At 58.6% G+C, this 26,851-nt stretch overlaps 1 protein-coding gene across 1 annotated transcript in view; it reads left to right on the forward strand.

The window, feature by feature from the left end:
* Positions 1-26,851, forward strand: part of Kif26b (kinesin family member 26B) — a 273,177-nt gene that overhangs the window by 95,543 nt on the left and 150,783 nt on the right. Inside the window, 1 exon segment of the mRNA XM_048358260.1 lies at positions 9,895-10,416. Within this exon segment, the coding sequence (XP_048214217.1) occupies positions 9,895-10,416 (522 nt within the window).

Genomic DNA, 26,851 nt, shown 5'->3' on the forward strand with positions numbered 1-26,851 from the left:
GTGGTCTCATTGCAGTTGGTTTCCATCACTTCTGGGGCTGATAAGGGTGAGTGTGCGCGAACTGGCGTAGGCAAGCTTGTTTTCTTGTGGGGTCTGTTGAAAAAAGTTAGGCCCTTTAAAAAGTATACGAAGACAGCCAGATGTGGTTGTGTGACTGTAGTCTCCGGCACTGCTTTGGCTGAGGCAGGAGAAACGCTTGCGCTCAGCGATCGGAGGCCACCTGGGAGACGCTGCTGTCTCCGTAAGTGAGCAAACAAGCGGTAAGTGAGCTCAGAAGTGAATCACTGTGCTCACAGAGTAGGCCGCGCTCTGCTGCTGTGTCAGCTCGCGCGGAGGGCAGAGGCTTGGCTTCCGTAGGTAACGAGCGCCCCCTCAGCTGTCCCCTCACAGACCCTAGAGGCTGACGACAGGTTCCCACCGGACCCCGAGAGCTCGGGCACCACGCGGACCCCACGCCCGGGGCCCGCTCAGCGGCACCATGGCCAGGAAGAATGAGGCGCGGAGGAGGCGGGCCGGGAGGCCCAAGATGGAAGGTCTCCTCACTGCGCCTTCGCCAGACAGCCTGGTCCTCGAGAATGCTTCCCACCGGCTCAGCGTCTCCACGCCAAGCCCCACGGCGGGCGTGACGACCCAGAAACAGCTCTGGGCAGAGACTACACCCCCTTGGCCTGAGGGGAGCGGCGTGGAGGGGGGAGAGGGGAGGAGGAAAGGGCCAGCGGGGAAGGTCAAGGCCTCCGCCCCGCGCGGTGGGTGTGCGGGCTGGGTAGCTGGGCTTCGTCGAGGCAGGCACTGCATCCTGTGCGCTAGAACACACGGGTGAGATCGGTGCCACCAGATAGCGGCCCCCTCCCCCGTGGGGGGTCAGAGCCAGGCCATGGAGAGCTTGGGGTGGGGAAAGGCTCGAGAGGAGCCACAGCGTGGCGGTGGACAGGAAGCCCCTTGCCGTGCCCTTGGTGCTTCCAAGCCAGGACCAGAGTCACACCCGTGGAGGGGTGAGCGGGTGAGTCCCATGGCAAAGGTGGCCTTGGAGCACCTTCCAGGGCCACCGGGTCGTCAGGATGTCACTAGGGAAGTGTTCTACTCAGGACATAGAGGCTGGGGTGGAGGAGCGGCCAGAAGGCTGAGGCGGCTGACACGGAGGGTGGAGGGTGGAGGGCATCACAGAGCGGACTCAGTGGCTGAGGGGGGAGGGGACCGGGCAGTCAGGGGGCTGAGGGGGAGGGGACCGGGCAGTCAGGGGGATGAGGGGGAGGGGACCGGGCAGTCAGGGGGCTGAGGGGGAGGGGACCGGGCAGTCAGGGGGCTGAGGGGGGAGGGGACCGGGCAGTCAGGGGGATGAGGGGGAGGGGACCGGGCAGTCAGGGGCTGAGGGGGGAGGGGACCGGGCAGTCAGGGGCTGAGGGGGGAGGGGACCGGGCAGTCAGGGGGCTGAGGGGGAGGGGACCAGGCAGTCAGGGGGCTGAGGGGGGAGGGGACCGGGCAGTCAGGGCCGGTTGCAGTTGGAGGTGCCTGGGCTGCCAGGACCAGCAGCTGACTTTGGGAAGAGGGGGGCATTCGAAGCTCAGGAATGCAGGATCAGGTTTAAGAGTTGAAGGGCCCGGCCTGGCTGCTGTCTTGTGTGTGAGCAGACTTGGCGGGGGGTGTGTGTGGCAGGAGCTGGTCCTGCCCTCACCAAGAGGGCTTGGCACGGTCTCTGCCCTGGAGGAATGCGCCCGATGCTGCAGATAGAACATGTGTGACTCATGAGGAAGTGTGTGTTTGCTCAGTGGGATGTGTGAGTCAGATGGGGACCTTCTGGGCCTGGGATGAGTGAGCGAGATGTCTGTGTTCAGCTCCTTGGATGTGTGATGGACACACAGCAAGTGGTGTGCATGTTAAATTCACACTCGACACATCTGAGCATATGCAGACACCCAGGAGGCCCCCCTCCCCTGGGGGAGTGTAACCCTGGCCCCCAACGTTGTCCCATGGCTTCCGGGGCCATCAAGGCAGGACCCCTGCACGGAGACGCAGGCAGGGCAATGACAGGGACGGGGCAAGCGCGGAGACGCGGGCAGGCAGGGACGGGGCGAGCGCGGAGACGCAGGCAGGGCAATGACAGGGACGGGGCAAGCGCGGAGACGCGGGCAGGCAGGGACGGGGCGAGCGCGGAGACAGGGGCAGGCAGGGACGGGGCGAGCGCGGAGACGCGGGCAGGCAGGGACGGGGCGAGCGCGGAGACGCGGGCAGGCAGGGACGGGGCGAGCGTGGACGGCAGAGCTCAAGGGGTCTCCATAGCCGCTCCCAGGGGAGCTGGGGCAGAGGAGATCGACACCCCCTTTGACCTCACTGGTTCAAGTTTGTGGTGGGACATGGTTCCAACTGGGTTTTTCTGCTAAAACTTCATCTACGGGGAATGACATCAACACTTCCAGACGTTAGTTATTTCATCCGTTTGAAGTGAACTCAGCCTGTACATTGGTGCTCATGTATTCGTGCGTATAGAGTCCACGAAAGGGAACGGAAACATTAGACGATTTTCAATTAGATAATTAACAGAATCCTTAATAATCTTATACAAACACAGCTACTCACACAGTGGAAATCATTTCATTTGCCATCTGATGGTACATCACAGCTTACACGTAAGAAATACAGCCAAGGTGTGTGGTGCTAGAATCTCAATGAGGACTTGCACTTGTGAAGCCCAGCATTTAATGTTGGTGTCATGCTGAACATGAACTTGAAAGTTAAGGGTGACCTTGAAAGTATGCAGTAGGCGTCTACTCTTTGATCTTACACTCTTTTTTTTTTTTTTTTTTTTTTGGCCAGTCCTGGGCCTTGGACTCAGGGCCTGAGCACTGTCCCTGGCTTCTTCCCGCTCAAGGCTAGCACTCTGCCACTTGAGCCACAGCGCCGCTTCTGGCCGTTTTCTGTATATGTGGTGCTGGGGAATCGAACCTAGGGCCTCGTGTATCCGAGGCAGGCACTCTTGCCACTAGGCTATATCCCCAGCCCCTGATCTTACACTCTTAATCTGTTTGTGAGTGGATTCTGTTTGCCCAGAGCCAAGGTATAGACTAGAGAACGAGATTTTCAGGTTTGGAAATATGCTAACGTGAAATCACGTCTCCTAGGCAGTTGGGGTGCGGGATCTCAGGCGGCACGGGCATCTGGAGGCCCCGTGGGTCTAGCCCCGTATCTAGCAAAGCCTCTTTGAAGGTCTGAAGAACAAACACAGCTTCATTTAGTTGGTGTTCCAAGGAGAGGTGTGCTGTCCATTGTCAAGGGAAGGAACAGAAGGTAGCTCATTGCATCCCGTGACGTCAGGAATCAGGCAGGGCCATTCAGGAACTCCAGGGGCCCATTCTTATTTCTGTGTTTTTTAGGAAGAGGTCAACATGCCTAACTGTAAGAGGATTAAGTGAAGACCATAGGCCCCCTTTTCTACCATCCCTACCTCTTTTTATTTTGTACTGGTCCTGGGGGTTAGACTCGGGCCTGGGCACTGTCCATTAGTGTTTTTTTGCTCAAGGCCGGCACCCTGCCATGGGCTTCATTGGAGGAAAAAGTCTCTAGAACTTTTCTGCCCCGGCTGGTTTCAAACCATAATTCTCAGATCCTAGCCTCCTGGGTAGCGCTAGCAATGAGCCACGGTGCCTGTCTTTTAATCCTCTCCCCTTTAAATTTTAACCATGTTTGCTAATAAGTCTCCTGTGTAGAAGTAAAGCTGAAATGTTGTTGCCACCACCACCACCATCATCATCACTGTCACCATCATCATCACTGTAAGGGCTGCAGAAAGGAGACCGCCATGTGGTTCAGGCAGAAAAGAGTTTTATTAGCGAGAGCCAGCGTGCCGGGCCGCAGTGGTGTCGGCTGTACCATGTAGCAGCTGGAAATGTCAGAGAGAGATTATCTAGGGAATGGTGAGGAGGAGGCGTGGCCAGAGCAGATGAGGAAGTGACCTCAGGGCCTGGGGACCGCCCACTGACCACACCCCCAGTGACCAGGCCCCTGGTGGTTACAGGTGCTGGGCGGGGACTCCTGGGGAGGGCCGCATGCAGGTCTGCACAGAAAGAGAATAGGCAAGAGGGGATCTACGTGCGGTTTTTTACATGGAGAGCAAACAAAGAGAAGGGGCCGTTTTTCCTGGGCAGATCTGACAGTCACCCCTGTCACTACCATCGTCACCACCACCGTATAAAATGCAAAGTTTGTACAGTGTCCTGTGACCATGACACACAGCATGTCTAGGCTTTCCCTAAGAACGAGGTTGGTGTCAAACAGGCTATACACTGCCTTTCATAGGCGCCATTCTAAATTCCCGCTTCTCCATTTAAGGGACTGAAGTAGCAGTCGGTTTTTAAAAGGGCTTCTGGTCACAGATACGAAGAGACCCAAGCTTCCCACAGCCTTGAATCTCCAGGCACCGTCCAGGCCATGTAGTTGGAAAAGATGAGACGTGGACATTAATGAAGGTCCTGTGATCTGGAGGAGACGTTCCTTGCCTATCTTTTTCTGAGTTATTCGTGAACTGTTTTTTTTTTTTTTCTTTTTGTCCTGGTACCGGGGCTTGAACTCAAGGCATTGGTGCTCACAGCTGCTGCTCTCCCACTAGAGCCAGGCCTCCAGTCCAACATTTTGCTAGTTGGGGATAGAGTCTTGTGGACTCTTCTGCCGAGCTGGGTTTGAACCTTGACCCTCCAGAGAGATCCGGAGCCTCCCGAGTAGCAGGATTACAAGTGTGAGCTACCAGCACCTGACTTTATGAACTATTCTTGATCATATTAAGTTAAAAATTCTTCCTTTTCTTTTGAAGCAGAGAGGTCTTTGTTGTTGCTGCTGTTTGGGGCGGATCTAACTAATATCTCTTCTGACTAATATACCTTCCTTGTGAGTCATTTCTAATCCTTGCAACCACTTTGCAATTTAGCTATTATTCCCCAGCTGGCAGTGGAGAGTGCAGAGGTTCATAGGGGTTTCACTCCTGTCCTGGAGTCGGCCTGAGATGGGGCACTGCCCAGGCCTGTCTGTGGGAGGCTGAGCTTTTTATCTCTGCACGCTGCGTGGCTACCCTGGTTTGGACAGAGTGGTTGTGATTTGTTGACTTGGCTTCCGCGCTCGGGTTCGTCATAGCTGTCTTGGTGTGTAGTCTCGCACTGTGGACTTGGGGTTTGGTTGAGAGTTTGTGTCTCCGGTGGAAAGGACTTTTTGCCTATGGCACTTTTGTGGATGTTCTCTGGATTGTGTCTCCTCCTGCGTGTGGTGCTCCCCGCCGCCCGTGTGATGGGACCGCCGCCACACACGCCATCCTTCATCGCCGGTGCCCTCCCCGAGCTGCGGTGCCCGGGCAGAATCGGCTACGCCGGGTGACTTCCCGTTCCCGTGTAGAACAACTTGGATCTGACATTTAACATTCTCCCCGGTGGTGGTTTTCCTTCCTCCGCCTCGTTCAGCTCATCACCCAGCATTACACTCACTGTCTGCACACGCCGGGACCCACGTGGGAGCGTGTACCACGCGTCCGCGCTGGGGAGGAGCAGGCAGGAGCCTCAGGCCTGGGCGTCCGCTCCGACCTGGCAGCCAGAGGGCTTTCTGCGGAGTTTCACACCGAAGAAGCAGGGCTGTGGGCCCCTGGTGCTCCCCCAAGAGCCTGCTTTGGGGAACCCCCCATGCTTGTCCTGGCCATCACACCCTGCCGGGCCTCTGGGACGCCATTTATGGAGGAAGAAAGTTTAGGAACAAAGTGGGAAGGAACCGCCTTTGAGGAACAGCCTCAGTCTTGTTGAGCTTGCCATTAGAGGCTGCTAGAATAATAAACCAGAAGCGAACACCAACAGGAAACGTAGGGCGTGTGCTGGATGCTGCCTCCATTGAGGACCCAGCCGCGTTGCAGGAGCGCACGCTGTCCTGCACTCTGCTGGCTGAAAGAATGCGTGGAAACACCCTGGCCGCCCCAGTGACAGGGGCAGTTATTGCTAGGCAACCTATCTCTCTGAGTCGGGGATGGAATGGAGAGCACCCAGGAACCTCAGGAAATGGCCCGGCGGGCCCGGCTGGTCATTCTCGTTTTCTTGCCTGAGTCCCGCAGACCCCACACCCCTCCTGACCAGCCGCCGTCCCGGGGGAGCCGCTTCCGGCTCGCTGTGCGTCAGTGGTGCGGCCCTGGTCCAGACGTCTCCTCGGGGTGCTGTCTCCTGTCTTGTGCTGAGGAACTGGGCGGATAGTTTCAACATTTTTTTTTTTAATGCTTTTGTATGCCATGGTTACTTTCTTGGGAAGAGGTGAACAGATGAACAGAAGCCCAAGAATCTATTCTAGAGGCTTAAGGAAGAATCAGCAAAGCGGGGGGGGGGACCATCTTCATTGTCGAGTAAGTGCCCGTGCCAGCCAGCTCCCTGCCACTGCAGCCAGATATCCTAGACAACCGGCTTGCGAGGAAAACAGGGTTGATTTTTGGGATCAGGACTTAGAGATTCCGTAATCCCGTAATTGAATGGGCTCCTTGCTTTTGAGTGGCTGGGGGTGGGTGCAGGATGGCAATGTTGGGGTATCTCCTGGTGGGAGAGAGGGAGGGCGAGGGATGGGGGAACGAGGGGGAGGGGGGAGGAAGGAGGCTCCCTCCATCCTCATCAAAGTCATTTCCTGGTGACCTGAAGGCCTCCCACCTGGACCCGCCCCGCCCTGTGAAGGCCCCGCCCCGTGAAGGCCCCGCCCCGCCCCGTGAAGGCCCCGCCCCGCCCCGTGAAGGCCCCGCCCCCTCCTGTCCGTAGCCCCAGTAGCACGCGTCTTCATGGGCCTGCACCACTTGGCAGATTTGGTGTCTGAACATGGGTGTCATTTGTCCCTAACCTTCTTCCTGGGGACCGTTCCCGCTTCCTCTAATGATGGGAGATGGAGCAAGAATGGCTTTATGTATTTTCTTAGGAGATGAGAGTATTTTGAATACCAACCCCCTAAACTTGAAGTTCTAGAAAAAAATTTTACCTAAGGGCCTCCTAGCCAGTTCTCACGTGCGCTGAAGTAGAAACCAGGTCGTTCCAGCGGGCCGTCTGCCTGTGAGTGGCTGGTTGGCTTCCCGAGGTCGCAGGATGGGGTGGGAGGAGACAGCGCAGTGTTCCAGTCCCACGAGGGAGTCAGCCTGCCTGGCCAGGCACCCCGCTCCGGGCCTGTCTCCTGAGCCCAGGACCGCCGGAAAAGCTCCGTCCTTGCGCTCGATCCACGGTTCAGAGCACTGGGAAGGTATCTTGATTTTCCTAAGGCGTCTCTCGTCGCCCGGGAAGGTCTGTGGAGGATGGCAGTCACAGGGACGACGGAACGACGCTGACATCCGCCCGCAGCTGCGTCGGGCGCCTCCTCCCGGGGCTAAGGTTGGTGGCACGAGGCAGTAGGCTCAGCCTCGGTGGGTTTCGTGGCTCTCACGGGGCTGGTGCCGCCGGCACAGGGGTGCGTGGAGGAGAGTCGGGGAGCCGTGTTTCTTCTCACCGCGTCAGAGGGGTACACAGAGCCCCATGGTGTGTGTCTGTACTGAGATGGCGTCTGTGAGCCCCACAGCCAGGGCTCCGGGGGCCGCAGAGGGCGTGGCGTCTGCTCGTCCGGGAGGAGGACCCCTGGCTTTGAACACGTACAGGACGGGGATCGTCCCCGGGGATCCTCAGATCCCCCTGCCCGGGGCCGGCGGTGCTCGGGTGCATTGGGAGTAAACACGAACGGTGTGGTGGTGCTTGAAAGCAGCGGGCTGAATAAAGGGAGAGGAGGGAAAAGCCCTCCTCACACTGGGCAGCCACGTTCCAAGGGCAGAGGCCGACGCGCGTGCCCAGGTCCCCCCGTCTGCCACCAGTGGGCTCCACTTCCACCAGCTGCCCTTCCCTCAGCCCGCCGGGCCTCCTGTTCCATCGGCGGGACGCACATTTTCCCAAAAAGCCGTTCTTGTGGTGCTCCTTGAAGCTGCACAGTTTGGTGACTTGAACGCACGCACTGTTGATTGTGGATTGCACACCAATGCCGTCCCCCAGATCTCTCGTGTTATCTTAAATTATGCAATTGAACGCGGGCATAAGTAAGGGAATGGCGGAGCAACTGGCGGAGAAAATGCCATATGGCCATTAAACATAACATTTCCAGATGCTATTTTTTTGATAAGGGAAAAAATTGTTGATAAGGAAAAATTCTCATTATGCGTTGTCGTACGAAAAAGCAAGAAACTGTATTGCAGTGCATAGGGAACGCCGAATAAATGCCTTTTGAGTAAACCAGCGTTTCTCATGAAACTTGGTGACTGCACAATAAACCCAGTGAGGGTCCTGGTGGGGGGTCTGTGTGGCTGCTGGGTGAAGAGGCGTGGGGCGTTTCCCGCGTAACCCGAACTCGCTCTGCGGAGGATCCGCACGACCAGCCCCACTCGGCTCCCCTCGCTCCTCCGGTCAACCTTGACCTCCTTCTGCTTTCCGTCTTCTTCTCCAGCCGCCCGAGCTTTTGCCTCCTGGCGGCCCCCTGCTTCCTCCGTGTCAGGGAGGCCTCTTGATTTACGAATCAGGTAATCTCTGCGTGCTGAGGGGGTGTTAGGGAAACAGAACGCCGGGGCCCCAAATCCAGACAGGTTGTAATTAACAACTGCCCTCCCATCGGCCCTCTTCCTGCCCCCCTGGCCTCCCCCCTCCCCCCCAGCCGTCACCCAGCATACCCCATTGAAGCTGGGGGGCGGTTCTCTCCAGAAGAGCCACAGCCGACGGAGGAGGGCAGGGTGTGTTCTGATGCCCTAGAGGAAACCCATCCTTCCGGGGAGCCTGGCCTCTGCTGCACATGGAAGGTTCACCCAGGCCCCGCGGCGGCACCTCTGTGCACACGTGCGGGCTCCGGACTCCTGTGGCCGGTGAGGGACTCGGGGAGATGAAAGACCTCGTCCAGGCCACACAGGTCCCCAAGGTCAAAGGAAGCTGGGCCCCGCCACATTCCAGGACCCGTCGACACGCCTAGGGCCGTCTCTGTGTGTAACCCTGCTTTTCTATGGAAGTTCAGTCAAGTACGTTCCAGTGAAAAAGTCTCTTTCTGATTGCTGCGAGAGAGGACTTCCGGGCTTAAGTCTTTCTTCTTTTTGGTGGTGGTTGTCTGTTTTTTGTTTGGCGATGCTGAGAATTGAACCCTGGGCCTCAAGGGTGTGTGAGATAAGCATTTGAACGCCTGAGCTGCATACACCCTCAGCCCTTCTGTTTTTATCTTGTCTTGGGGAGAGGGTCTTCCCAGTACAGCAGCCCTGGTTGTCCCTGAACTCCCACTCCTCCGGCCTCTGACCGCTCTGTGTCCCGGGCCGCACCCCACCCAGCCGGAGCTGGGGATTTGAAAGTCGTAGTTGGGGTTGAAGCTCACGGGGGAAGTAAAGTGGCTCGGGTGGTTGTAATGGGGCAGGAAGTCAGACTCACAGACACAGGTGTGGCCAGCTTGCGGGGTGTGTGTGTGTGGGGGTGAAGAACGCCGGCTGGTGGGTGCCGTGTGCCGAGCTCTGTCTGGTTTGGGTTCTCCTCTGGCGGTCCTTCGCACGTGGTGCTGGTGAGATCACACGTTTCTTACCACCTCTGCTCCCGGCCACGAGCGGCAGCCGTGCGGTGAGCAGCATCTGGGGACGAGGGCGCGGGGCGGGCCTCTGTGCCTTCCGCCCAACACCCCGGGAGGCCCAGGGCGGCCCCGGAGGACCCGGAGGCCCCGGAGCGTTGGGGCTTGACCGTGTGCTGAAGCTGTCGGGGAAAGGCGTTTCGGGCTGTGATGTCTTCGGCGGTTTCGCCCTCCCTGCCCGCCGTGGCGGCGTCCGCGGCTGCGGTGGGCCTGCTGCTCTCCGCTGGCTGATGTCAGAACGGCACGTGGCCGCCCTGAGTCACAGGCTCTCCTTTTTTTCCTTCTCCCGTGTGCGCTCTCCAGGATCCTGCCTTCTCTGCCGTGGTTCACGACAAACTTCAGGTCCCCAACACCACCCGGAAGGCCTGGAATGACCGGGACAACCGCTGTGACATCTGTGCCACACACCTGAACCAGCTGAAGCAGGAGGCCATCCAGATGGTGCTGACCTTGGAGCAGGCGGCCAGCGGCCAGCACTACGACGCGGCCCCCGGCTCCCCGCCCCCGCTGTCCCCCGGCCCTCGGCACGCCGGCAGCCTCCACCAGCCCCGGGACTGGGCCTTCGTGCCTGCCGCCTATGCCCCCTCCGGCTACACGGGCCCGGTCAACAAGCACAGCGGAGGCAAGCCCAACAGCCTGGGGGTCGGCAATGGGGTGGAGAGGAAGACCGGGTCCCCCACCCACCAGGCCAAGGCCGGCCTTCCGACGGCCACCAGTCCCAGCAACGGCAACATCCTCAACCCCGTGGCCATTCAGGCCCACCAGTACCTGGACGGCACCTGGTCCCTCTCCAGAACCAATGGGGTTACCCTCTACCCGTATCAGGTGAGTGCATTTGGGGTCCCCACCCTCTCCCTCCCAGGGCGCTCCTGCCGGCTGTGAGGGGGTCCTCCACCCCGCCCGCCCCCTCTCCTTCCTGAGAGGTCCTAACAGCCGGGCGGCTTCCCCGCAGTGCCCGCCGGGCGGGCCGGCCTGGCCCATGACGTCTGTGCCCCGGGAGCCGTGATTCGGGAGCCAGCCCCATTTCCTGGAGGAGAATCTAGGACCGCCAGCCTGTCGGGGGGTGGGGGTGGGGGGGACGGTGGAAGGGACACACGCACGGCCTGGGGACCAAGACAGTGACACCGGGAACGCACCGAGTGAGCTCAGGCGGCTGGTGAAATCCCCGGTGGCTTTTCTGGAGGGTTTGAGGGCGACGTGGATTGTGGAGGGAAACAGAGCCACGGAGGAGTTTCCTAAGAAGTTGGCGTTCTTAGAGATGGCCGCGTTTTCCGTTACTGGGCACTTCGTCGCTTGCGAGTGACAAAGTGCAGGCCGTCCATTTCTGTTTCTCTTCCCGTTTTGGATGAACGATTTTCTTTTGGGGGGAGGGGGTCCTGATCTTGTGGATGGGCTAGAGCTCTACCACTTGAGCCACAGTGCCACCTCCAGCTTTTTGGTAATTAATTGGAGACGGGAATCTCTTGGACTTTCCTGCCCAGGCCGGCTTTGAACTGTGATCCTTAGATCTCAGCCTCCGGAGGAGTTAGGATGACGGGCCGAGTCACCAATGCTGGCTTAGATTTTCCTATCAGTGCTTACTAAGCCCCAAGAAAGCAGTGGCCTGAGGCCCCGTGCTGGGTCTGGAAGCCCTCCTAGATGGGGAGGCAGAGCCACACGCCGCTGCCCAGACTGCTCGGGGCACAGGGGGTGGCGGAAGCCAGCCCTTGCGGAGGGTACGCGATGCGGCCCGGAGCCCACCGCGAGCCACGACCTTGACACTGTCCGTTATGTTCCATTGCCCCTTTCCCATGGGAAGGAAGGAGATTGGTTCATCCTCTCTGAGCTGAAGGGAGGGAGGAAATCTGAGATGGAGCGATGGGAGCCTGGCTGTGAGTCCCTGTCCTCTGTGCTGTGACTGTCACCCGATGCCCTGGGCAGGGCCAGGCGCGGGCAGACTCCGCGTCTCCTGCGTGGACACCGCCCTGCGGCAGTTACTCCGTGCAGGAAACACTCAGCCCTTCAAGGTCTGGCCGGGGTGTCCTCCCTGCCCTCCCATCCTCCCGCTTCCCTTTCCTCTGGGTTGTGCTCCGTCCGGCTCTTCCCCGGCCAGGAAGCGGGTGTGGGTACGGGCCTCCAGACCCAGGCTGCAGGTAAGAAGCGGGGGCCGTTCCCCCACGGCTGGGGTGCACGCGGGAGGAGGTGAAGAGGGCCCGCTCCCAAAAGGGTCCTGGGGGCCCTCGGGACAGATGGAGGGTCCCTGGAGCCCAGCTCCTCCTACCACACCATGGTGTAACCACCCCTCGGTGGCAGCAGGGAGATTCTGGATGCTTCTGCTCTTCCGTGTTTCCAAAGCATCCCCAGACATATCCTGTTTGTCTGGGGATCCCAGCTTCTTTCTGTTTTTCTGGGATCCCCGCGGAAGAAAGAACCGCTCGGGGAGGCTGAGGTTGCGCCGACCATGCCTGTCGTCGGTGGCAGGCTGAGTGAGGGCACCCGCCGTCGTGGGTGGGCTCGGCAGACGGGGCCGGGGGCCGTCGGTGGACGTCGCCCGGGCCTCTGCAGGCGGCCTCGGGTGACCTTGAGAGTCCTCACGGGAGAAAGGACGAGAGCCAAGGAGGGGAGGGGCCGTCGCCGGAGGTCAGGGTGCCAGGACCGGACCCGAGGCTCCAGAGCGGGCGGGGCGGCTCCGCAGACCCGGGGGCTCCGGGCTTCCCCAGCTCGAGAGGAGCACGTATGTGGCCGTGTGCTCGAGCAGCGTGGGGAGCAAGCTGTGAGCCCCGAGGACAGAGGGGCCGAGGAACAGGAGGTGAGCTGCCCCCCACCCCCGGGGAGCCGCCAGCACACCGGCAGGCCCGTCGGAACCGGTCCACCCTGCTCCGGTGGTGTGCGGTGGGGGAGGAGCCCCCCCACCCCCCAGCCAGCAGCGCCACCGCCCGCCAGGGCTCCTCGTCCTCACCGTGACCTAAGTGTCGGCTGCGGAAGCCATCCCGGCCTGGGCGTGGAGACACAGGAGCCTGGAGAGATTATAAAACAAATCCCCCGCGCTGAATCCACACCCCACGCCGACGAAAAAGAATGCGAGCCGCGGGCCGGGCGCTGAGGCCGCGTCCACAGTCGCAGGCACAGAGGGCGGTTGACAGCCAGCTTCCTGTCGCGTGGACACGGTGCCCGAGGTGATCAGCTTCCCGTCGCGTGGACACGGTGCCCGAGGTGATCAGCTTCCTGTCACGTGGACATGGTGCCCGAGGTGATCAGCTTCCTGTCCCGTGGACACGGTGCCCGAGGTGATCAGCTTCCTGTCGCGTGGACACGGTGCCCGAGGTGATCAGCTTCCTGTGACCGAGGTGATCAGCTTCCTGTGACCGAGGTGATCAGCTTCCTGTCGCGTGGACACGGTGCCCAAGGTGATCAGCTTCCTGTCGCATGGACACGGTGCCCAAGGTGATCAGCTTCCTGTCGCGTGGACACGGTGCCCTAGGTGATCAGCTTCCTGTCGCGTGGACACGGTGCCCGAGGTGATCAGCTTCCCGTCGCGTGGACACGGTGCCCGAGGTGATCAGCTTCCTGTCGCGTGGACACGGTGCCCGAGGTGATCAGCTTCCTGTGACCGAGGTGATCAGCTTCCTGTGACTGAGGTGATCAGCTTCCTGTGACCGAGGTGATCAGCTTCCTATCACGTGGACACAGTGCCCGAGGTGATCAGCTTCCTGTCGCGTGGACACGGTGCCCGAGGTGATCAGCTTCCTGTGACCGAGGTGATCAGCTTCCTGTGACCGAGGTGATCAGCTTCCTGTCGCGTGGACACGGTGCCCGAGGTGATCAGCTTCCTGTCGCGTGGACACGGTGCCTGAGGTGATCAGCTTCCTGTGCCCGAGGTGATCAGCTTCCTGTCGCGTGGACATGGTGCCCTAGGTGATCAGCTTCCTGTCGCGTGGACACGGTGCCCTAGGTGATCAGCTTCCTGTGCCCGAGGTGATCAGCTTCCTGTCGCGTGGACACGGTGCCCGAGGTGATCAGCTTCCTGTCTCGTGGACACGGTGCCCGAGGTGATCAGCTTCCTGTCGCGTGGACACGGTGCCCGAGGTGATCAGCTTCCTGTGCCCGAGGTGATCAGCTTCCTGTCGCGTGGACACGGTGCCCGAGGTGATCAGCTCGGAAGAGGGGAAGGTTGGAGGTGTCAGTCCCGGGCCGCGGGGCCCTGTGCCTTTGAGCCCGTGGCGGGGAGGCACAGCAGCGAGGTGGCAGTTCACAGCGGAGGTGGCCGGGAAGCCAAGAGGAGCGGAGGCCCCGGTCCCATAATCCCCCTGAGTGTCGCCCTGGGGGACCTCAGCACAGTGCCCGAAGCTCCACACCCCGATACCCCTGAACTGAAGACCGAAACTCCAGCCACGGGGAGCTGGTCCTCACCGTCTGTTCGGGAGTCTTGGTCTTTCTCACGGAAACTCCATGCCTGTCTCTGTAGGCCCAGGCCTGGGAGAGGCGTTCTGCGTCGTCAGTCGGTACACACGATTGGAGTGGTACAGCGTTCCTCCTTGACCGACTGTCCTCACGGTTCATCCTTGTATCCAGTGCCGGTCTCTTCAAGGCTGTAGACTATTCCGTTACTCATACGGACACGTGTTTGTCTATCCATTCCTCCGTTGATGGATACTTGGACAACCCACATTTGGGCCCTTGGGAATAGCACTACTATGAACACACGTGTGCAGGACTCACCTGCGCGCCTGCTTTCAGCTCTTCTGTACATAGGTCCTGACGCAGAATTATATGGTTAATTCTGTTTTAGTTTGCTGAGGAACTACTATACTTTTTTTTTTTTAACATTTCTATCAAAAGTGCATATAGGTTCCGATTCTTTCTGTCCATTCCAATACTCATGTTGTTCTTCCCTTCTGAGAGCCGCCGCCCTCGTGGGTGAAGCTGGCGTCTCAGTGTGGTTTTGAGTTACATTTTCCCAGTGGTTAGTAATTCGTGCTAGAGTAGAATCTGCCTCCTAAGACGGCTGGAAGGGTACGTCCCACGCTCTGAGCTGGGCACTGGAAGCTCATGCCTGTAGCCCCGGCCACTCAGGAGATGAAGACCTGGAAGATCCGGGTTCAAAGCCCCTCTGGAGGCGTCGTGAGGGAGGAGGACGTGAGCCCAAGGAAGAAAGGCGTTTCCCGAAAGTCGGGGAGCTTACAGGAGCACCCCCAATAGGGTGGGTTCAGCAATCTTACCATGTGAGCTTTCAACGGAGAAATCCAATTTAGGAAACTTGACTCTGCCAATCTCCGTAGCCCAGAAGCGGCCGGATTCTAGAAAGTTTTCCAGTAAGATGAGCTGAGTGGTGAGATCCACTTGGTGTTGGTAATGACTTGCTCACACTGTGTAGCGGGGCCTGCCGGCGTTGGAAGCCGTGCATAACTCAATCAGCCCGGATTTTCCGGGTGACCTGAGCATTAGGTTACAGAGCACGGACACGGCGCGGGGCAGTCTGTGGGCCGCCACACAGCTGAGCCCTCGATGCTCGTGTGTGTGCGTGGGGGGGCTCGCTGCAATGCGTGACCCCCCTCACTCCACTGCTGACTTGAGTATAGCAGCACAGGAGGCTCCCCCTGTTATTTGAAAAGGCCACTAAAATATTCTTCCATTTTAAAGATACTTAACCTGTACGAGGCTGGATTTTCTTCATCTGTCCCACCTGGACCGTCGTCACTGGATAGAAGACTGGAAAGCTAAGCAGTGCTTCCATTACGATAGTCTACTACCCCGTGAAGAAGGCTGGTGTTTTCTCCTACTTGACCTTCACTGCAGTAGTATAGACTTAATTCAGAAGGAAGCCGGTTCAGATAGGAGCTGAGCACACAATCTCGCTGTTGTAGTGTTGTGAAGATGCTTTGGTTTGCAAGCTGGGCGTTCACTGAGGGACAGGAGGGGGAGGAGGAGGAGGGGGAGGAGGAGGGGGAGGAAGCGGAGGGGGAGGAGGGGGAGGAGGAGGGGGAGGAGAAGGGGGAGGGGGAGGAGGAGGAGGGGGAGGAGGATGGGGAGGAGGGAGAGGAGGGGGAGGCACCCACCCATACCCCTCCCACCCGTACCCCTCAGACCTCCAAGAACAATTCTACTGGAAGAAAGCACGTCTCATAGTGTCAATCCCCCCTCGAGAGGAAGTACGTGCACGTGTGAGCACGCGGACATACACACATCCTATCCACACACGCACACGTGTTCATTTCCTAGAAATCGCACTTGAGACAGGCGAGTGGTGGGCAGGAACACAGAAGCAGACTGCCACACGCCTTTCCCCGGGAACGGCCTCCCCGCTTCCCGTCCGTCCTCTCCCACGCCGGGAGGGAGCCCTCCCCACTCAGCCCTGACGGGGCGGCCGGGGGCGCGGCGGTCACCGTCACCCCGTTCACGCTGAGCGCCCCCGTGTCGTGGGGCCTGTCACGCGCGTCCCACGACATCCGGCGCGCGGCTGCTTCCTCCGCGCAGAGGGCCTGCCCTCGGGTCGGCCTCACCCCGCGGCTTTGATGGAGGATCTTCCGACGGTAGCGTCACCACGGTTACTCTAGACGGCTTGGGCTTCGAGTGGGGGTCGCTCGCCGCACCCTCGCGTCCCCTCAGAACCACGGCTGTGTTCTCTGGACTGCGCGTCCACGCCCCGCTGGGCAGACTCTTTGCCCTGGGGTCTTTTGGTGTTGAAGGTCGCGGCCGGGGCTGTGTCCACTCAGCCACTGCTGCATGCAGCCCATGGTGTTTTGAATCAGGGCCTGGCCGTGTGACTTTGAATGGGAAGTTGCGATGTTGTCCAGACTGGCCTTGAACTCCCGGCCCTGCTGCTTCAGCCTCCTGAGAGCTGGGATGCAGATGGGCGCGGCTGTGCGCCTCTCCGTTCTGGGAGAAGTAGGTTCACAGGTGGGGTGGGAGGCGTGCCGGGGAGACGCGCTGAGTGTGCACCGTGTCCGTGGTTGTCTATCGGGCTTCAAGCATCAGATCCTTCTCGATCCTTTCCGGATTCCCCAGTGATCAGCCTGGCCCTCTGCCAAGCCTTGTCCCTCACCGAATGAAGGTGATTTGGAGCACTTGCCTTCTATCATGAGATGACACACTTCCACGAACCGGGAAACGACATAAACGGCGAGCGTCAGCACGGATCCCGTCCCTCAGCGCCTTCCTGCGCTTGGGGAGTCAGCAGCCTGAGCACATGGATAATCCGGCATCTCTGGGCAGGCAGGGCTCTGGTTTACTCAGCAGTTCCGGTTCCCGCTCTCCAGAACTTGCTTCCTACGCACCAGTACAGATTATTAAAAACAACACCAAGGGTGCACGACAAACTAAAGATTCATCTCTGAGACGAGTGTCCGGATCTCAGCAGTAGGGAGACAGGGAGGAATTTGCCAGAACTTACTTGAAAAAAGAAAATCAGAGCTCCGACCACGATTCCTACATAACCTTTGAGAAACAGTTAAATGTGGAATGGATGTAGGTCTTTCCTTCCTTCTTTCTTTTCTTTCACTCTGTGCTGGTCCTGGGGCTTGAACTCAGGACACAGGTGCTGTTGCTAGCATTTTTGCTTAAAGCTAGCCCTCTACCACTTGAGCCATGGCTCCCCTTCTGCCTTTTGGTGGTTAGCTGGAGATAGGCGTCTTAATAATGTTCCCGTACAGGGCGGCTTTGAGTAGCTAGAATTACAAGGGCGGGCCCCTGGTGCCTGGCTTGGGTTCTTGTTTTCTAATTTAATCTAACATAATTGTGTTCACGAGTGTGGGGGGTGTGGGAGGAATTGGGGGGGGGGCTCTGAAGGCTGCTGGGGGTCAGGCTGGCAAGCCTTTCTGATCTGACTCCGCCTTGGCCTTCTAAGCCTTTCCTCTCATTGCCGGCCTCCCCTTCCCTACTCAACATGCGCTCGCGGCACACAACAGCAGGATTGCACTCTGCGAATGATGTGTGACTTGAATCATTTCGGAGTGGCCGGTGTTCTGGGTTCGCGATTGTAACCTGGGGGAGGTTCGGGTGCCGAGGGGGAAGCAGTCTGGCAGGGGCTGTGCTGAGGAGAGCCGGCTGGAGGAAGGAAACGGCTGGGGCTCCAGCCCACCCTGCTGAGTCTCCCTCTCTCTCTTCTTTTCTTTCTGTCATTTCCCCCCTTCCTTGTTTGTGCTGGGGCTGGGGCGTGAACTCGGGGCCTGAACCCTGCCCCTTGCTTTTCCTGAAGGCTGCCACTCGAGCCACAGCGCCACGCCTGGCTTTTATTATTTCTCCTCCTTGTCCTTGTCCTTCTTCTTCTTCTTCTGGCTAATTGGAGATGAGAGTCTCATGAATTTGTCTGCTCAGGTTGATTTTGAACTGTGATTCTCAAATCTCAGCCTCGTGAGTAGGATGATAGGTGGGAGCAGTCACGTTACTGGTGAGTGGAATTTGAACTCAGGGCCTCGGTTCTCTAGGGAGGCGCCGTAGCCTGCTCGCTCCTCTGACCGGAGCTCCCGTCCTTCGGCGTTCCTGTCGTGTTTTGGGACAGTCGTGCATTTTTGCCTAGTGTTAGCCTGAGACCGTGGTCCTCCAGACAGTGTCATCTGTGTGGCTGGTACTACAGCCGTGTTCCATCACACCCAGCTTTTTCTTTTCTTGCCAGTCCTGGGCCTTGAACTCAGGGTCTAAGCACCGTCCCTGGCTTCTCTTTGCTCAAGGCTAGCACTCTGCCTCTTGAGCCACAGCGCCACTTCTGGCCGTTTTCTATGTATGTGGTGCTGGGGACTCGAACCCAGGGCTTCACGTATATGAGACGAGCACTCTTGCCGCTAGGCCACGTTCCCAGCCCACACCCAGCGTTTTGACTGGGGTGGGAGTGCCATAGCTTTGCCCGTGCTGCCGTCCAGCTCGATCCTCCCGCTCTCCCTCTCCCGAGTGGTTGTGATGGCAGGCGTGGGACGCCACACACCGGCATGGCGCGTTTCTTTTGTCAAGATCGCCCTTTCCTTGGCTGGATGAGGCATCCTCAGGTCTGGGCTGTCGAGGGGGCTGCCAGCCACGTGGGGGTGGGGTGCATTTAGGACGGGCTCCTCTGGCCGAGTGCCGCAGTGCACGGGACGCGCACCTTGGATGGCGGGAAGGAGCGGGATGGGGCGTGGAGTGGGATGGGGCGTGGAGTGGGATGGGGTGTGGAGTGGGATGGGGCGTGGAGTGGGATGGGGCGTGGAGCGGGATGGGGCGTGGAGTGGGATGGGGCGTGGAGTAATTTTCACAGGTGGGGCTCATAGTACCTTGGATGTGCTGGTTAAGTCACCAGAGCTCTCTCCTTGTACTTCGTGAGTCTGTCTCTACTAGAAAGCCAAGAGCAGAGCACATGGCTTGCACTCACGGGTCGCTCCTGCCCGACTCCTTCCTTCCTTCCATTCTGGGGCTTGAACTCAGGATCTCGCGCTATTGCTTGGCCCTTTTAACACACAAGGCTGCCGCTCTGCCACGTGAGCCACAGCTCCACTTCTAGCTTTCACGGGGTTAGTTGGAGATCAGAGCCTCATGGGGTGGTCTGCCCAGGATACCTTTGAACCAAGATCCTCAGGTCTCCTCCTCCTGAGTCGCCAGGACTCCGGGTGTGAGCCGCTGATGTGGGGCCCCACTCTGTTCCCATGGAGAGCTCCACTGGGGGCGGGGGCGGCAGGAGACGAAGGGGAGCCCACGTTCTTGGTCTCGACAGTTTTGGAGTGAATCAGCGAGGGAGGGCCGGACCCCAGTCACCCCACCCTTTTTGTGTCTGAATTTCATTAACGCTTCTGTGAGTAAATCTGTTGTAAACCTGCCCTAAGGTCCCAGTTAGGAAGAGAAGTGAATCTTTGGGTTTGCTTAAAAAAAAAAAAAAAAGAAAAAAGGAAGGCAATCCTGAACTCCTTTCAAAAGTGCCTTGTTTTTTTAAATAAGGCTTTTATCAGAAGCTTTCCACTTGTATGGAGGGAGGATGGCTGATTAATATAGAGTGCTCGAAGGGCTGCAGAACTGTGAGAATGGGCTAGGCCCTCGGAGGGAAGCTTTGGAGTCCACGTGGCGGGGGGGGGGGCAGTTAGGGCTTCGGCCGGCCCCCGCCCGGCTCCCCCCTTCCTGCCGTGAACACAAACACTGGGGAAGATGAAATCTTCATCCCGAAGGGTCTGTCACTGACTCACGGCGTATCTCGCCGTCTCTGCGTGCCGTGGAACTGCACGTAATGCGTGTTTTTATTAGTTCCGACATAAAATTTTTATGATAATGGCAAACGAAGGAGCAATTTAGTTTAGCAGAGTTTGTTCTTATTGCTCCAGCCTGCGCTGGAACGGAGGTGCCGTCGTCTGGGGGGGACCCAGGGCTCCCCGGGGCGGGGGCTCCGGGCGAGGGCTCTGGCGGAGGGGGGCCCCCAGGTGTCCCCAGAGTCCTGGGGGCCGGGGCGGAGGCAGCCCCGGGCCTTGTGGGGCTGCGTGGGCCCGCTCTATTCTGGGGGGAGGACACCGCGTCTCTGAAAGGCCTCCTACGGACTGTATTTCAGCCGGAGGGTTCCCGAGACAAAGGTTCAAGTGGCTCATTGTGGGCCATCTCCCACGGCGGGATTTAAACAAAGCACACGCAGAACAAGGCTCCTTTAGATGGCGGTGGCTTCGTACCAGGGGCTCCTGTGTGCAGGGCTGGCAGCCGGCTGGACGGGGCCCGCAGCGCCTGCCCCTCCCTCGCCCTCCGCGGGGGTGGGGGGGGCAGCCCCTGCTGACCTGGATTGCAGGGACATTGCCCAAGCACGCACCCACGTCCCGCCTCTTCCTTCCCGGCGGCTTCGTGAAGATGGAGCCCCGCAGCGCTCGGCCAGCCCGGGTCCTGACGCGGGGGCGCGTGTGCGCAGGGAACGCGGCGGGAAAGGGTTGCAGTGACAGGAGCTGGGAAATGAACGACAGGATTATTAGCGACGTGCCACGCTGAGGGCAATCAGCTGAGAGGCCGGGCAGGTGTGGTGCTGCTTGGGGAATTCGGGACCCAGGTCTTGTGAGACGCTGTTAGACGTGCCGTCTCATGGCGAGACAGAGGCCCTGGCTGACCTCGTAGGCATCAGATGGTTTTGCACGTCAAGAAGCTCGAAGCCAAGAAGGTTCTAGGAGCAGGCTCCCGTAGCTCACACGTACAGTCTTACTCAGGAGGCTGAGGCCTGAGGACTGTGGTTCCAAGCCAGCCTGGGGCACCAACCCGAGAGACTCTGACACCCGGTTAGAACGAGCAGAAAAGTTGCAGAAGTGGAATCGTGGCCCAAGTGTAGAGCACCAGCCTGGTGCAGAAAAAGGTAACACAGATGGTGAGGCCCCGAGTTCAGGTCCTGGCGTGCACATGTATGCACGCACACGCGCGCACACGCAGAGTTTCCCAGGCATCGGGTGGCCCTGGCTCTTGTCGGGGCCATGCTGGAGTCATGATGACAGCAGGCTGCTTGCCTGACTCTCGGACGCCCGCGGCCGGGCGCTTCCATCACCTGGGCCGCTCTGTGCTCCTTGTAGGACTCACCCCGTCAGAGATGGAGTCTGTGTCGCCCGTTGGTCACATCTCAAATGGGGGTCTGTTCATTTCCTGAGGGTTCTCGCAGCAGATCCTCTTCCCGAAGCATGGTTTTCATTCTTTCTCGGGGTGCTATTTGTCTTTGCTTCTTTTGGAAGAGCAGTGTGTGTGTGTGTGTGTGTGTGTGTGTGTGTGTATCTTTGCATGCATAGGTGTGTATATGTAGTATGTGTATGTGTGTGCATCTTTGCATGCATGGATGTGTGTCTGGTGTGTATCTGCACATGCATACATGTGTGTATGTGTGTGCATCTTTTTGTGCATGGGTGTGTACTTTTGCAAGCGCAGGCATAGGTTTCTTAACTTTGGCCTCATCTCAGCATCTAGAAGAAAAAAAAATACAGAGTGTTTCAAGCCGACAACAACACGTACACATGCTCTTTCAGTCTTGCCAGTGCTTCTGACTGCTCGCGGGGTCCTGGAGAAATCCAGATAGCGTGGTTCACAGTGCTGTCACCACGAGACTCTCAGGGAGTAAAAGTTACCCCAGCGCTGGCCTTCTTTTGCCCTCATGGTGCCGACCTTCCAGAATGGAGACGTTGCTGTCCACATGGACCAAGGGTCAGTACATGCTGAGTGTTATCTTCGGGACTGAAAAGGGCAGGTTTGGGCAGATCTCTCTCAGAGATGGCCTGGTTGATTGCAGCGTCTAATCTGAGAAGCAGGGCTGGCGTGGGTGACTGTCCCACACGTATCGCTAAAGCCCCTCCGTGCCGGGGATAGAGCCATTGAGGGGGGGTGGAAAGATGGCAGACTTACCTGAGGTGTTGCTACTTTCCCCAGAATAATTCAATCTGGGGGAACTGCAGCAAGAATGATTTTTTTTTTTTAAAGAGCAGCACAGTCTTTTAACTCAGGGTTTGATGAATAGCTTTTAGTTTGTATGAAAGGCAAGAGTCCCAGAAGATCAGCTCTATTTTAAACAGCATACTCCAGGGACTCGAGGTTTGTAACAAAAGGGCAGATATGGAAGAGATGACCTTGCAGGTCCAGCTTTGCTGGAGAATAAAGCTCCCTGGCTGGGGCCTCTGGGGTGGGGAAAGCCGGTCGTGGCTCTGGCTTGTTGGCAGGGGAAGGGAGTTAGATGTGCTTACTGTAAGCTAATTGGCATTGACTTTGCGAGGCCTGACCCGCATTATGAAGTTGCAGCAAGTGGAAAGTACAACTGAGCTCTGGGAAACGCCAGAGCTTGCACAATAAGACTGAAACATCAGCATCTTAGATGAACAGAGAAGAAATGTGAGCAGAACCGCCCGGTGAAGGAATGGAGACCCCGGACGGGACGTTCCAGTACGGGGGGGGGGACCCAGAGTATTTATTTGGTGGAGAGACTTGAGAGCATACAATTCTTGGTGTCCCCTCGCACAGCAAATCCTGTCTCCGCTTAACTATGCAGAAAGCATGGGGTGCTGAGAAAATAGGGCAGCCGACTGGAAGAAATCTGAGCAGAGGCAAAAACTGAAGTCTGGAATTTTGTTATACAACTTGTGAGGTCTAGGATGACAAAAACGTTCGTATTCTAACATACTAAAATGTTCTTAAATTTGAAAATTCAAAGCTCAGGGGTTGTTTAGAGAATACACGAACATTAATAACAGGAATAGCCTCGAACCAGTGTGCCCAGCTGAAAACCGTCGCTGAGCTCCGTCAGCTCAAGGCTGAGTCTCTGCCATTTTGAGGCACAGCTCCACTTCTGGTTTTCATGCGAGGTAAGAGCCTCATGGACTTTCCTGCCTGGGCTGGCTTTGAACCACGATCCCCAGATCTCAGCCTCCCGAGTAGATAGGATTATAGGAGTGAACCGCCAGCCCCTGATCCCCAAAGCATTCTCAGTGTTATGTTCCTGGTGAAACATAAAGCGAAAACAGGCACATGTAAAGAAGTGTATATTTACTAATACTCTAGATCTTGCGGCTGCACCAGTTTCGAAAACCATCCAGCGTAAAAGGTCCTGGTTCTGGTGACGAGCCGGCCGCCTCTTCTGTGGGGCTGTGCAGTGGGAGGCTGAGGCGCTGGTTCTGATTCGCAGCCATCTCCACTGGAGAAGGGTGTGTGAGTGAGTTTATCTGACATTCCCGACGTCTCTGCCTTTGGGAGCGAGGTGGTGGGCTTTGAGTAAGGCCCTGTGATTGGTCGTTTGGGTAGAACTCCCGCCTGGTTTCACATTCACCGGCAGACGTTGACCAGTTGTCTCTTTCTCTGTGTCTCTGGGATTTCCAAGCATTTCAGAGAGCCGATGCCCTACCCGTCGGCCTTCTGAGGGGCGTCAGCGAAGGCCGCTGCCAACCGAGGGGCTGTGGCACAAAGGAGGGATGACCTCACCAGCCCGGGCCCCGCGGCTTCGCTCGGACGCTTGACTGTTCTAGAATGCACGGAGTGCCCGTTGCAGCTCCGCCGCTTTGTGTGTAGGATGTGGCACTTCTGCAGCTGGTCAGCAGCTCCCAGCAGAAGCTGGGAGGCTAAGTCAAAGCTGGGACCCCCCCCCCGCGTGGGGTGGGACATCCTTCCCCCCACCCCACCCCTGTTCCCCCCAGGCATCCTCCTAAGGCAGGGTACCCCCCTGAGGGGGCATCCATGGAATGGTTGCTTGACTGAGGGTTTAGCATGGCGGTAGGACACATTCTGTCGTCAGCTTTGTTTGCACCTTTGGAACATTCAGATGGAATACGATGGCTGTGAGAGCCCCGGCTTTGGCTTGCAGTGCGGGGCGCACCGGGCTACGGTGTCTCATTGTATCCCTGACGTAGGAGCCGCCCATGTTGGGCAGATGGTGGCTGGGAGGGGACAAACCATGCAGACTGAAGACGTCGGGCCGGGAGTTGGCTCTCCCCGTTGGCCGGGGGGCCGACGCCTCCTTGGCGGGCTGCCGGGTGACAGGACTGCGAGGTGGCCCTCACACTCAGGCGCTGGCCGTTCTGAGCCACTCCGGGCCACGTGGGCGCCCACATCCCTCGTGGAAGTTTTCTTTCTTTTGCTCGAGAACGTAAGGAAAATGCAAGGCAGTGGGGCCGCCTCCGGGAATGCGCCTTTTCTGTTCCAGGCCGAATGCGCTCTTGGTTTCCTTGGACGTTATCCAAGCAGGAGCTGAAATCTAGCTGGGGCTCCGTGACCCGAGCCTCAGGAAGGAGTGACTTCCTAGAGATGCATGGCGATGACCTCGCCAGGCGAAAGCCACAGCCAATTAAGCCTGGGTGGAAAAGGCCGCCATCTATATGAGAATTAAATACTGCATCCGTCGCCGCTAATGGAACGTGCAGACTCTCATGGCGCCGCGCGTACCCTCGAAGCCGGGAGCCACAGCCTGGCGTCCCGACGGCTCCTTCCAAGGCCGGGATTCCTTCCTAAACGGCAGAAAGAAGAGGACAGCTCCGTTGTGTGAACCGGGTCTCTGGATGGCTCTGCGTGTCTGAACCATGGCGGGCAGTGGGCCTCCGGCGTCTGGGCTTGCTTTCCCTCTCCTGTGGTCCCAGGGGCACCCCCCAGGGAATTCTGCTCCCTAGGGGTGACTGTTAGGTGCACCCCGCTCCAGCTAAGGAGAAGCAATCACCGGGCTCCCCCCTCCTTTCCGTTGCTCAGTGTACACTTACTTTTGCTTCTCTTTCTTGCCCTTCATTTTGACTCATCTTCTTTTCTCTCTTTGTTCTTTCTTTCTCCACCCAGCTGCTTGTCTTATCCCTATTAATACTGAATTAAGTGCATACAGAAATACCTTACTTTTTAATCAACCCCCCCCTTTTTTTTTTTACCATATCCATACTTTAAAAAACAAAACAGGACAGTCCAGAGCCAGGCGCTGGGGCTCACGCCTGTAATCCCAGCAATGCAGGAGGCGAGGATCTGAAGACTGTAGTTCGCAGCCAACCTGGGCAGGAAAGTCCATGAGACTCCTATCTCCAATTAACCAGCAAAAAGCTGGACGTGGAGGTGTGTCTCGAGTAGTAGAGAGCCAACCCTGACAGACACACACAACAAAGGCAAAAACAACTTTGTAGTCCCTCAACACCAAACAAAACTCCTCAAAGCCCCAAGCCACCCAGCTGAAGTTGGTTTTCCTTGGCACGTACTGACGGGCACCTACGGGCCAGGCCTTCCCGCTGGGACGAGAGCTCAGTGCGCCACACACCTCAGCAAAAACCAAAAGCAAACAAGACTGTGGTTTCCTCAGTCCGGGTTTCGGGGTGCTTGGAGGGGCTCCCAGGGTGGCCGTGGGGAGAGGGGGGGCCGGGCGGCAGGCCGAGCGCGGACGCTGACCTTCGGGTGAAGGGACAGTGACGTCCCCCCCCCCCCGGGGAGAAGAGCCTCCGGGAGATCTGGAGCATGAGGAAGGAGAGACCAGGGGGCGGCCACCACCCACTGCGGTGCCGGCGCCAGCACGGGGGCGGCCGGGTTCCGAGGCCAGCTCGACGGTTGAGAAAGCGAGCAAGGGGAACATCGAAACGGAGAGGCAAAGGGTGACACGCGGCAGCGCTGCTCACAAGACAGTGCGTCCCAGGCTAACTGCACGCCTTGGCGGAGGGCGGGGGGGGGGGGTGGGGGAGGAGGGGGAGGGTGGGGGGACCGATAAGGGAGGAGGTGACAAGTTTGACAAGGGATGTACTCGCTGCCTTACGTATGTAACTGCAACCCGCCTGAACACCACCGTAACAGTGAGAAAGGAGAAAACGCCGGCTCGCGGTGCTGGCTCCGGTGGACAGGAGCCCAGGGCCCAGCCGCCGGGCTTGGTTTGGTTCTTATTTGGCACGGGTGCGTCCCGCCTCGCGGGTGGTAGTCGGGATTCAGCGGGACAGCGGGGGCGGGGCTCCGGTGGCTCAGGCCCGTCATCCTGCCTACAGAGGGGGCTGAGGGCGGGAGGATCGCGGTTCAAGGCCAGCCCAGGCACACAGGTTGGTAAGCCTCCCTCTCCGGGGAAGGGAGGCTGGGCACCACGCCACGCCTGGGATCTCCCCGTGACGGGGGGGGGGGGGGACCTCGCACGGGGTTAAGTGTGCACGGCCGTCCTCCGCGCCGGCTGCCGTGGCCTCCGGCGTGGCCGCCCGGTTCTCGTGCTGACCGAGCACCTCGTCGGGGTGGCGATGCTGTCCCCGCGCACCTGGGAGGCGGGTGCGGGGAGTTCCCACAGAGATCACAGCACATCCTTCAAAGCACGAAGGCCGCTGGTCGGCGCTGCCCGAGGGCCTCAGGCAGCCCCTTCCCCCTCCAGCAACACCAAGCATCAGAGCAAATGGCCCCCAGGGGCAGGGGCCAGATCAAGCCCCGATAAGGGGGTGGGGACCCAGGGCCCTGGAGGGGCAGGAGGAGGAAGGTGGGGCTGTAAATGGAGGGGCAGGGGAAGGGGGGCCCCGCCCTGGTAGCCTATTGTGGGATCCTCTTTTGCAAGAGGTCACAGAGTCAAATGCTTGGATGGACAATTTTATGGCCACTAATAAAATTTATAGCCAAAGCAAGCTAAGATAATACGGGTAATCAGATGTCCTGGTCTGGGACATAAGACTCTCCTCCTGACCTGGGGGAACTGCTGGGGGAGGGAACGTGTCTTTGTGACTCAAGGCCAGCCTGTCCCAGAGGTGGCAGGGGCCCGGGGGTCGTGGGGATGGGGCCCCGCCTGGGCCAGGCTTCTAAGGACGATAGGGTGGCAAGAGCACTAAAAAGGTGAATGTCGTGCCTCACAGTAACTGCTAAGGCAGGGTCTGGGCCCTTTCTGACATGACAAGAATGCCCGTGACCCGGCCGGGGGAAGGGA

The sequence above is a fragment of the Perognathus longimembris genome, chromosome 11, assembly GCF_023159225.1.
Source record: "Perognathus longimembris pacificus isolate PPM17 chromosome 11, ASM2315922v1, whole genome shotgun sequence".
In the NCBI taxonomy this organism is placed as follows: Eukaryota; Metazoa; Chordata; class Mammalia; order Rodentia; family Heteromyidae; genus Perognathus; species Perognathus longimembris.